The sequence below is a fragment of the Oncorhynchus gorbuscha genome, linkage group LG02, assembly GCF_021184085.1.
Source record: "Oncorhynchus gorbuscha isolate QuinsamMale2020 ecotype Even-year linkage group LG02, OgorEven_v1.0, whole genome shotgun sequence".
Lineage (NCBI taxonomy): Eukaryota > Metazoa > Chordata > Actinopteri > Salmoniformes > Salmonidae > Oncorhynchus > Oncorhynchus gorbuscha.
The window spans coordinates 89,512,699-89,524,798 of NC_060174.1; the positions used below are offsets into that span (position 1 = coordinate 89,512,699).

General features: G+C 44.7%; 1 protein-coding gene across 7 annotated transcripts in view; it reads right to left on the minus strand.

Moving 5' to 3' along the window:
- Positions 1-8,761, minus strand: part of LOC123994744 (MAP/microtubule affinity-regulating kinase 4-like) — a 54,050-nt gene extending 45,289 nt beyond the window's left edge. For all 7 annotated transcript variants that reach the window (XM_046297705.1, XM_046297714.1, XM_046297700.1 and 4 more), the window contains exon 1: positions 8,015-8,761. In XM_046297705.1, the coding sequence (XP_046153661.1) occupies positions 8,015-8,065 (51 nt within the window). In that variant the 5' untranslated portion in view covers positions 8,066-8,761. The remainder of the gene's footprint in view (positions 1-8,014) is intronic.
- Between the last annotated feature and the right edge of the window lie 3,339 nt (positions 8,762-12,100).

Sequence of the window (12,100 nt, forward strand, 5' to 3'; positions counted from 1 at the left end):
CTAATAGGACAGGGTATATATTTATTTATTTTTTATTTCACCTTTATTTAGCCAGGTAGGCAAGTTGAGAACAAGTTCTCATTTACAATTGCGACCTGGCCAAGATAAAGCAAAGCAGTTCGAAACACAATGACACAGATTTACACATGGAGTAAAACAAACATACAGTCAATAATACAGTAGAAACAAGTCTATATACGATGTGAGAAAATGAGGTGAGATAAGGGAGGTAAAGGCAAAAAAAGGCCATGGTGGCAAAGTAAATACAATATAGCAAGTAAAACACTGGAATGGTAGATTTGCAGTGGAAGAATGTGCAAAGTAGAAATAAAAATAATGGGGTGCAAAAGAGCAAAATAAATAAATAAATAAATAAATACAGTAGGGAAAGAGGTTGTTGTTTGGGCTAAATTATAGGAGGGCTATGTACAGGTGCAGTAATCTGTGAGCTGCTCTGACAGCTGGTGCTTAAAGCTAGTGAGGGAGATAAGTGTTTCCAGTTTCAGAGATTTTGTAGTTCGTTCCAGTCATTGGTAGCAGAGAACTGGAAGGAGAGGCGGCCAAAGAAAGAATTGGTTTTGGGGGTGACCAGAGAGATATACCTGCTGGAGCGCGTGCTACAGGTGGGTGAGGCTATGGTGACCAGCGAGCTGAGATAATGGGGAACTTTACCTAGCAGGGTCTTGTAGATGACATGGAGCCAGTGGGTTTGGCGACGAGTATGAAGCGAGGGCCAGCCAACGAGGGGGTACAGGTCGCAATGGTGGGTAGTTTATGGGGCTTTGGTGACAAAACGGATGGCACTGTGATAGACTGCATCCAATTTGTTGAGTAGGGTATTGGAGGCTATTTTGTAAATGACATCGCCGAAGTCGAGGATTTGTAGGATGGTCAGTTTTACAAGGGTATGTTTGGCAGCATGAGTGAAGGATGCTTTGTTGAGAAATAGGAAGCCAATTCTAAATTTAACTTTGAATTGGAGATGTTTGATATGGGTCTGGAAGGAGAGTTTCCATTCTAACCAGACACCTAGGTATTTGTAGTTGTCCACTTATTCTAAGTCAGAGCCGTCCAGAGTAGTGATGTTGGACAGGCGGGCAGGTGCAGGCAGCGATAGGTTGAAGAGCATGCATTTAGTTTTACTTGTATTTAAGAGAAATTGAAGGCCACGGAAGGAGAGTTGTATGGCATTGAAGCTTGCCTGGAGGGTTGTTAACACAGTGTACAAAGAAGGGCCAGAAGTATACAAAATGGTGTCGTCTGCGTAGAGATGGATCAGAGAGTCACCAGCAACAAGAGCGACATCATTGATGTATACAGAGAAGAGAGTCGGTCCAAGAATTTAACCCTGTGGCACCCCCATAGAGACTGCCAGAGGTCCGGACAACAGACCCTCCGATTTGACACACTGAACTCAGAGAAGTAGTTGGTGAACCAGGCGAGGCAATCATTTGAGAAACCAAGGCTGTCGAGTCTGCCGATGAGGATGTGGTGATTGGCAGAGTCGAAAGCCTTGGCCAGATCAATGAATACGGCTGCACAGTAATGTTTCTTATCGATGGCGGTTAAGATATCGTTTAGGACCTTGAGCGTGGCTGACGTGCACCCATGACCAGCTCTGAAACCAGATTGCATAGCAGAGAGGTTATGGTGAGATTCGAAATGGTCGTTAATCTGCTTGTTGACTTGGCTTTCGAAGACCTTAAAGGCAGGGTGGGATAGATATAGGTCTGTAGCAGTTGGGTCAAGAGTGTCTCCCCCTTCGAAGAGGGGGATGACCGCAGCTGCTTTCCAATCTTTGGGAATCTCAGACGACACGAAAGAGAGGTTGAACAGGCTAGTAATAGGGGTGGCAACGATTTCAGCAGATAATTTTTAGAAAGAATGGGTCCAGATTGTCTAGCCCGGCTGATTTGTAGGGTTCCAGATTTTGCAGCTCTTTCAGAACATCAGCTGACTGGATTTGGGAAATGGGGAAGGCTTGGGCGAGTTGCTGTGGGGGGTGCAGTGCTGTTGACCGGGGTAGGTCGTAGCCAAGTGGAAAGCATGGCCAGCCGTAGAAAAATGCTTATTGAAATTCTCAATTATAGTGGATTTATCAGTGGTGACAGTGTTTCCTATCTTCAGTGCAGTGGGCAGCTGGGAGGAGGTGTTCTTATTCTCCACGGATTTTACAGTGTCCCAGAACTTTTTTGAGTTAGTGTTGCAGGAAGCAAACTTCTGCTTGAAAAAGCTATCCTTGGCTTTTCTAACTGCCTGTGTATAATGGTTTCTAGCTTCCCTGAAAAGCTGCATATCACGGGGGCTGTTCGATGCTAATGCAGAAAGTCATAGATGTTTTTGTGTTGGTTAAGGGCAGTCAGGTCTGGGGAGAACCAAGGGCTATATCTGTTCCTGGTTCTAAATTTCTTGAATGGGGCATGCTAATGGTAATACTGAGAGTGAAAACCTCTAAGCAAGATAACACTGATGTAACATTGTTTTCCCTAGATCCATTTGTTCATGCAGTTGAAGTCCAAAGTATACATACACCTTAGCCAAATACATTTAAACTCAGTTTTTCACAATTCCTGACATTTAATCAGAGTAAACATTCCCTGTCTAAGGTCAGTTAGGATCCCCACTTTTAAGAATGTGAAATGTCAGAATAATAGTAGAGAGAATGATTTATTTCAGCTTTTATTTCTTTCATCACATTCACAGTGGGTAAGAAGTTACATACACTCAATTAGTATTTGGTAGCATTGCCTTTAAATTGTTTAACTTGGGTCAAACGTTATGGGTAGCCTTCCACAAGCTTCCCACAATAAGTTGGGTGAATTTTGGCCTATTCCTCCTGACAGAGCTGGTGTAACTGAGTCAGGTTTGTAGGCCTCCTTGTTCGCACACACTTTTTCAGTTCTGCCCACACATTTTCTATAGGATTGAGATCAGGGCTTTGTGATGGCCACTCCAATACCTTGACTTTGTTGTCCTTAAGCCATTTTGCCACCACTTTGGAAGTATGCTTGGGGTCATTGTCCATTTGGAAGACCCATTTGCGACCAAACTTTAACTTCCTGACTGATGTCTTGAGATGTTGCTTCAATATATCCACATAATTTCACTTTCTCATGATGCCATCTATTTTGTGAAGTGCATTCGTCCCTCCTGCAGCAAAGCACCACCACAACATGATGCTGCCACCCCTGTGCTTCACGGTTGGGATGGTGTTCTTCGGCTTGCAAGCCTCCCCTTTTTCCTCCAAACATAACAATTGTCCTTATGGCCAAACAGGTCTATTTTTGTTTCATCAGACCAGAGGACATTTCTCCAAAAAGTATGATCTTGGTCCCCATGTGCAGTTGCAAACCGTAGTCTAGCTTTTTTATGGCGGTTTTGGAGCAGTGGCTTCTTCCTTGCCGAACGGCCTTTCAAGTTGTCGATATGGGACACATTTTACTGTGGATATTGATACTTTTGTACCTGTTTTCTCCAGCATCTTCACAAGGTCCTTTGCTGTTGTTTTGGGATTGATTTGCACTTTTTGCACCAAAGTACGTTCATTTCTAGGAGACAGAACACATCTCCCTCCTGAGCAGTATGACGGCTGTGTGGTGCCATGTGGTTTATACTTACGTACTATTGTTTGTATAGACTAACGTGGTACCTTCAGGCATTTGGAAATTGCTCCCAAGGATGAACCAGACTCGTGGAGGTCGACAATTTTTTTCTGAGGTCTTGGCTGAGTTCTTTTGATTTCCCATGATGTCAATCAAAGAGGCACTGAGTTTGAAGGTAGACCTTGAAATACATCCACAGATACACCTCCAATTGACTCAAATTATGTCAATCAGAAGCTTCTAAAGCCATGACATAATTTTCTGGAATCTTCCAAGCTGTTTAAAGGCCCAGCCAGCTTAGTGTATGTAAACTTCTGACCCACTGGAATTGTGATACAGTGAATTATAAGTGAAAAAATCTGTCTGTAAACAGTTGTTGGAAAATTACTTGTGTCATGCACAAAGTAGATGTCCTAACCGATTTACCAAAACTATAGTTTGTTAACAAGAAATTTGCGGAGTGGTTGAAAAAATAATTTTAATGACTCCAACCTACCTGTATGTTAACTTCCGACTTCAACCTTAGGCAGAGGATTAATGGACTGAAAGCAACACCCAGGACTGCTGGTATACCATAGTTCTACACTGAAATTATATTCTAAGTTGGTATATTATCTTTGATTTGGACAACATCATGCCTGGGCTGCTGGGCACAATGCACAATGTTTTGGAACGTTTAGATAGAAACATATAATGTAGAACAGATGTCTCGCTACAAACATGTAGACTAAAGAACCATGTTCTATTCATGATTCTTATATTTGCGATGCTTCACAAAGTTTACCTATGGAACGTGGCCCTAGTGCGGCTTGAATAGAAATACGGGAGATCATTCACTTCTAGGTAACAAATGTTGCTGAACATATGAATATGTCATTATAAATCTTGTGCCAATTTTGGACTTTCTGATCTGTCTGATACCTGTTACAAATGTACTACTGTGTGAGGTGACTATCAGTGGTCAGAAAAGTATCCAAATGTTCTACTTGAGTAAAAAATAAAGGTACCTTAATCTAAAATGACTTAAGTGAAAGTCACCCAGCAAAATACTACTTGAATAAATGTCTAAACGTATCTGGTTCTAAATGTACTTTAGTACAGTGGTGGAAAAAGTACTCAATTGTCATACTTGAGTAAAAGTAAAAAGCACAAGTAAATGCAATACATCAAAATTACTATATTAAGAAAACCAGATGGCACCATTTTCATGTTTTTTTTTAAATATAGGGACAAACAGAAGCACACTCAGACATCATTTACAAACGCAGTATTTGTGTTTAGTGAGTCCGCCAGATCAGAAGTATTACGTTCGACAACGTGTTATATTGATAGGTCAGTAAAAAGCACAAGTAAATGCAACACATCAAAATTACTATATTGATGCACCAATGTTTTTTTTAAATATAGGGACAAACAGAAGAAGCATTTACAAACGCAGTATTTGTGTTTAGATCTTTCGAGTATTTAGGTGTGTGAATTGGAACATATTTTGCTTCCCTGCCTGAGCATTCTAAATGTAATGACTACTTTTGGGTGTCAGGGAAAATGTATGGAGTAAAAAGTACATAGTTTATTTTGGAATGTAAGAGGGAGTAAGAGAGAGAGGTGGAGAGAGAGAGAGGTGGAGAGAGAGAGAGAGAGGCGGAGAGAGAGAGAGAGGTGGAGAGAGAGGAGAGAGGTGGAGAGAGACAGGTAGAGAGAGAGAGAGAGAGAGAGAGAGAGAGAGAGAGAGAGAGAGAGAGAGAGAGAGAGAGAGAGAGAGAGAGAGAGAGAGAGAGAGAGAGAGAGAGAGAGAGAGAGAGAGAGAGCAGATGCAGGCACAGTGGTCCCTGGCCAGTCTCGAGGCCTGAGGCTTAACACTTCCATCCCCTCAGCATGTCCTCCTGCTCTCTGCCTGAATGGCAACCTATTCCCTTTAAAATGCACTACTTTTGAAAAAGTAGTATCAAAAGTATCAAATCCAATCCAATTTTATTGGTCACATACACATGGTTAGCAGATGTTATTGCGAGTGTAGCGAAATGGTTATGTCCACTAAATAAGGAAGAGGCCCATGGGGCTCTGGTCAAAAGTAGTGCACTTTATAGGGAATAGGGTGCCATTTGGGATGTAGCCACAGTCTCCACACAAACATTTGGGATTCGTAATAATGACAGATTGCTTCATCAAACAGTTCCTTGATAAACACATTTCAGCAGAGAAATTACCATTTATGGAATCACATCTAAAGAGGAACCCCCATACACAAGTGCATATAGTATGTTAAGCAAATTAGATAGGCCTACAGTGCATTTGGAAAGTATTCAGGACCCTTCCCCTTTTCCACATTTTGTTATGTTACAGCCTTATTCTAAAATTGATGAAATATAACTTTTCCTCATCAATCTACACACAATACCCCGTAATGACAAATCAAAAACAGGTTTAGACATTTCTGCAAATGTATAAAAAAAATTAAAACAGAAATACCTTATTTACATAAGTATTCAGACCCTTTGCTCGAAATTGAGCTCAGGTGCACATGTCTCCATTGATCATCCTTGTGATGTTTCTACAACTTGATTGGAGTCCACCAGTGGTAAATTGATTGAACATGTCTATATAAGGTCCCACAGTTGACTGTACATGTCAGAGCAAAAACCAAGCCATGAAGTCGAAGGAATTCCATAGAGCTCATAGACTGGATTGTGTCGAGGCACAAATCCGGGAAAGGGTACCGCAAAATTTCGGCAGCATTGATGGTCCCCAAGAACACAGTGGCCTCCATTCATTCTTAAATGGAAGAAGTTTGGAACCACCAGAACTCTTCCTAGAGCAAGAACCCGATGGTCACTCTGACAGAGCTCCAGAGTTCATCTGTGGAGATGGGAGAACCTTCCAGAAGGACAACCATCTACGGAGCACTCCACAAATCAGGCCTTTATAGTAGAGTGGCCAGACGTCAAAAGGCAAATGACTGCCCACTTGTAGTTTGCCAAAAGGCACCTAAAGGACTCTCAAACCATGACAAACATGATTCTCTGGTCTGATGAAACTAAGATTGAACTCTTGGCCTGAATGCCAAGCGTCACATCTGGAGGAAACCTAGCACCATCCCTACGGTGAAGCATGGTGGCTGCAGCGTCATGCTGTGGGGAGGTTTTTCAGCAGCAGGGACTGGGAGATTAGTCGGGATCTAGGGAAAGATGAATGGAGCAAAGTACAGAGAGATCCTTGATGAAAACCTGCTCCAGAGCGCTCAGGACCTCAGACTGTGATGAAGGTTCACCTTCCAACAGGACAATGACCCTAAGCACACAGCCAAGACAACGCAGGAGTGGCTTTGGGACAATTCTCTGAATGTCCTTGAGTGGACTAGCCAGAGCCTGCACTAGAACCCATCAAACATATCTGGTGAGACCTGAAAATAGCTGTGCAGCAACGCTCCCCATCCAATCTGACAGAGTTTGAGAGGATCTGCAGGGAAGAATGGGAGAAACTCCCCAAATACAGGTGTGCCAAGCTTGTAGTGTCATACCCAAGTAGACTCAAGGCTGTAATCGCTGTCGAAGGTGCTTCAACAAAGCACTAAGTAAAGGGTCTGAATGCTTATGTGAATGTCATATTTCAGTTTTAAAAAATTGCAAAAATGTCTAAAAACCTGTTTTGCTTTGTCATTTGTGTGTAGATTGCGGATTTTTCATTTAATCCATTTTAGAATAAGGCTGTAATGTAACAAAATGTAGAAAAAGTCAAGGGGTCTGAATACTTTCCGAAGGCGCTGTAGATAGATAGATTATGTTTATTACTAATCTCTATTGTTGCTTGTCCGGGCCCGACTGCTACTGGCTCGAGGCTGTAGCGGATGGCGCTGCGCTGTTTAACCCGATAGCTCTGTATAGTCCGCTATACGCAGCAATCAATTGCACTTGCACAACATTGTATGCAATGATCCGAAAGAGTTATCTTAAAATCAATCGAACTAGTGAAGTTTTCTCGTTTTTATTAATATGGTACGACAATATGCCAGTCATAACGGCTGGAATACACCGGCAGTACGTGACATCACTATCTATACAGCGTTATAAATAGGTGACGGTTAGCATGAAGCTTCTGCGCATATCCACTGACTGAGTGTTATCGTATGCGGATGGACTCATCCCGGTCTGTTCGCCTTTTGCCATCATCTCTTTCGCTGTTAAAACGTTCAAGGATACGGCCCATTTTGAGAGAACCTGCTATGCTAAATATCCATCCACTCATAAACTGGCTCCCTTTTCAAACAACCAAAATGCACGCCATATAATATGCGCTACAAATAAATATGGTGAATGTAAGGCAACATATTATGAGACATAAAACAATAATCCACATAGGATGCAGAATTTCTGCATGCACACAAATTATGGGGATAGCCTAATAATTCCACTTACATGGTCCGTGCCCCTGTCGTTCCCAGACGGTAACGCAGAACGAGAAGACATTTTCCCTGAGTTTTTCCAGAATTACTCTTTGTTTGCGCTTCTAATATTTACAGGATCAGGCTCCCCTGATAATAACATCCGACATCGGCAGTTCCGCAGCTGAGACCAGGTCCAAATCAATCTGCTTCTTCTCCAACCCGCGAAGCAGTGATCGAGAGGAGACTTCTGCCAATCATGGCAGCAGCAGCCAACCGATATCGGGGGTGTCCTCAAGCAAGCTGCATTTCTCTGGCAAAATTCGCTCAATTCTGAAATTTTGCACGAAAAGGAACGCAAACCCACGACTAAACGTCAATTATGGACTAATACAGGGTGATGTTTGGCCAAAGCCCAATGTTTCTGTAGCGACTCTCCACCCCCTGCCTCAGTTTGGCATACAAAACAAATATGGCTTCGAGAGGAGCGTCCCCGTTTATAATAATACAACTGTATGATCTACCAATGGCCCATCGCTGTCCTGCATGCAACCGACGGTGATTGCATCACTCCACGGGAAAACATAGGGTATTTTTGCAAAAAGGCCGAATCGTTCATAACCCGATTGTCCTGGTGGCTGCTCCGTGAGATGCGCCAATTCTCCCGTCAAAGACGCTTACTGACACATCCACCGACCGAAAACGCACTGCCTATTTTATGAGCGTAAACTTGAGCGTAAAATAAACCTATCCAAAACTGCAGAGGGAATGAGCATGTTTAAATCACTGACCCATCTTCAATATGTATTATAGGCCCACTGCATCATTTATGTAGCCTATTGTTTGTTCTTGCATTTGTATCCAAACCGTTACAGTACATTACGGTCGGTGCTATTCTGATTGGTTAGCTATAGCCTAAGCCAGTATTTAGATGCATCAATCCATTTTTAAGGTGTTCTCCCAACCAAAGCCATCACTCCAGAGCAGGTGCACACATTGGGATTATTGTAGGCGAGCCTACAGATCGACCAATATACCTTATCTAGTCAAATCGGGAGCCTGGCCATTTTTTATGATATGAAGATTAATAGGAATAAATTATTCCAAAAGGGAGAGTTAATTGGACATCACTTTTGGTATTGTAGACTTGGACTAGCGTAGTTACAACTATGTTGCAGATCAAATCAGGACTAGGCCTAAAGTGTATAGCCTAATATTAAAGTGTATAAGAAATAAAGGAATTCAAATGTTTGCACATCTAAATCATATATAAAAACACAAATGGTATGTGTTATAAAATGCAAGCCACCCGCTGAGGGTAGACTATGTAGCAATGTGTAATTACATGGTTATAACAGTTAAGCAGCCTTTGTAACAACAATGTTGATATTTTGATTTGAGCAAATATTGGCCAGTCTTTGTTGTTGTGAATTTTGACAAATTTTGATTTGGGCGGGGGTGCAATGGGGTAAAAATAGGATCTAACAGTATCTCAGTCATAGGGTTGCAAAATTCCTCCAAACTGAATTTGGGGAAAGTTACTGGAATTTGGCAACTCTTGTCACAATATTGAGTGAAGAGGTGTGGAGTCAGGCGCAGAGAGCAAAGATGTGGGAAAAACAACACGCTTTAATGTCCCGAAACACAACATATACAAAGTGAAAACACAAATGAACAGAAATATAACCGGACAGCGTGTAACCCAAAATACAACAAAATACACTCAACCAACAAAACAGACGAACAAGCCCGCACGAAACAGAAGCGAACACAGAACAACGGATCGGCGATAGCTAGTAGACCGCCGACGACGACCGCCGAGCGCCACCCGAACAAGAAGGGGAGTCACCTTCGGTAATATTCGTGACAGTACCCCCCTCCTGACGCGCAGCTCCCGCAGCGCGCTGACGTCGGCCTCGGGGACGACCCGGAGGCCGAGGCGCTGGGCGATCCGGGCGGAGGCGATGAAATTCACTCAACATGGATGGGTCTAGAATATCCCTCGCCGGAACCCAGCACCTCTCCTCCGGACCGTACCCCTCCCAGTCGACGAGGTACTGCAAGCCTCTCACCCGGCGTCTCGAGTCCAGAATAGCTCGTATCTTGTACGCCGGGGACCCCTCGATGTCCAGAGGGGGTGGAGGAACCTCCGGTACCTCATTCTCCTGCATGGGACCAGCTACCACCGGCCTGAGAAGAGACACATGAAATGAGGGGTTAATACGATAATACGAAGGAAGTGATAATCGATAACAAACCTCATTTATTCTCCTCAGGACTTTAAATGGCCCTATACACTGCAGACCCAGCTTCCGGCAGGGCAAGTGGAGAGGCAGGTTACGGGTCGAGAGCCAGACCCTGTCCCCAGGTGCAAACACGGGGGCCTCACTGCGGTGACGGTCAGCGCTCTTCTTCTGCCTTATACTAGCTTGGCGTAATGACTCCTGGACTGCCCTCCAGGTCTCCTTAGAGCGCTGTACCCACTCCTCCACCGCAGGAGCCTCAGTCTGGCTCTGATGCCACGGTGCCAAGACCGGCTGGTACCCCAACACGCACTCAAATGGTGACATGTTGGTAGAAGAGTGGCTTAGTGAATTCTGAGCTATTTCTGCCCAGGGAATATATCTCGCCCACTGGCCTGGCCGGTCCTGGCAATACGACCGCAGAAACCTACCCACCTCCTGGTTAACTCTCTCCACCTGACCATTACTCTCCGGGTGATACCCTGAGGTAAGGCTGACCGAGACCCCCAGACGTTCCATAAATGCTCTCCAAACACGGGAGATAAATTGGGGGCCCGATCAGAAACTATATCCTCGGGCACCCCGTAGTGCCGGAAGACATGGGTGAAAAGAGCTTCCGCAGTCTGTAGGGCCGTAGGGAGACCGGGCAATGGGATAAGACGGCAGGACTTAGAGAACCGATCCACAACGACCAGGATAGTAGTGTTACCCTGAAAGGGGGGAAGGTCAGTAAGAAAATCCACCGAAAGATGGGTCCACGGCTGTTGTGGAACGGGAAGAGGTTGTAATTTACCTCTTGGCAGGTGTCTAGGAGCCTTACTCTGGGCGCACACCGAACAGGAGGAAACATAGAATCGCACATCCCTCCTCAAAGTGGGCCACCAGTACTTCCTCTCAAGACCTCTCACGGTCCTATAAACACCTGGGTGACCCGACGAGGGTAGACAATGAGCCCATCGAATCAATTGATCACGAACAGCCAGCGGTACGTACCTACGACCCTCCGGACACTGTGGAGGCGTAGGTTCCCCCTTAGTGCCCGCTCGATGTCCGCGTCCACATCCCATACTACCGGTGCCACCAGCTTAGCTGATGGAATGATGGGAGTAGGATCGATGGACCTGTCCTCAGTGTCATAGAGTCTTGACAGCGCGTCAGCCTTAGTGTTGAGGGAACCTGGTCTATATGAGACAGTGAAATGAAATCTGGTGAAAAACATGGCCCACCTTGCCTGACGAGGATTCATTCTCCTAGCTGATCGGATATACTCCAGGTTACGATGGTCAGTCCAGATAAGGAAAGGGTGCTTAGCCCCCTCAAGCCAGTGTCTCCACACCTTCAGGGCCTTAACCATAGCCAACAACTCCGTATCCCCCACATCATAATTCGGCTCCGCTGGCCCGAGTTTCTTAGAAAAAAAGGCACAGGGGCGGAGCTTCGGTGGCACACCCGAACGCTGTGAGAGCACAGCTCCAACCCCAGCCTCGGATGCGTCCACCTCTACTATAAACGCCAAAGAAGGGTCCGGATGTGCCAACACCGGCGCCTTAGTAAACATCGCCTTCAACTTATGAAAAGCTCCGTTCGCCTCTGCTGACCACTGTAAACGCACCGGTCCCCCCTTCAGCAGTGAGGTAATAGGGGCAGCTATCTGACCAAAACCCGGATAAACCTCCGGTAGTAATTGGCAAATCCCAAGAACCGCTGCACCTCCTTTACCGTGGTCGGAGTCGGCCAATTACGCACGGCCTTAACGTGATCACCCTCCATTACCAAACCAGAGCTAGAAATACGATAACCCAGGAAGGAAACTGATTGTTTGAAAAACTCACATTTCTCCGCCTTCACATACAGGTCATGCTCCAGCAGTCGTCTAA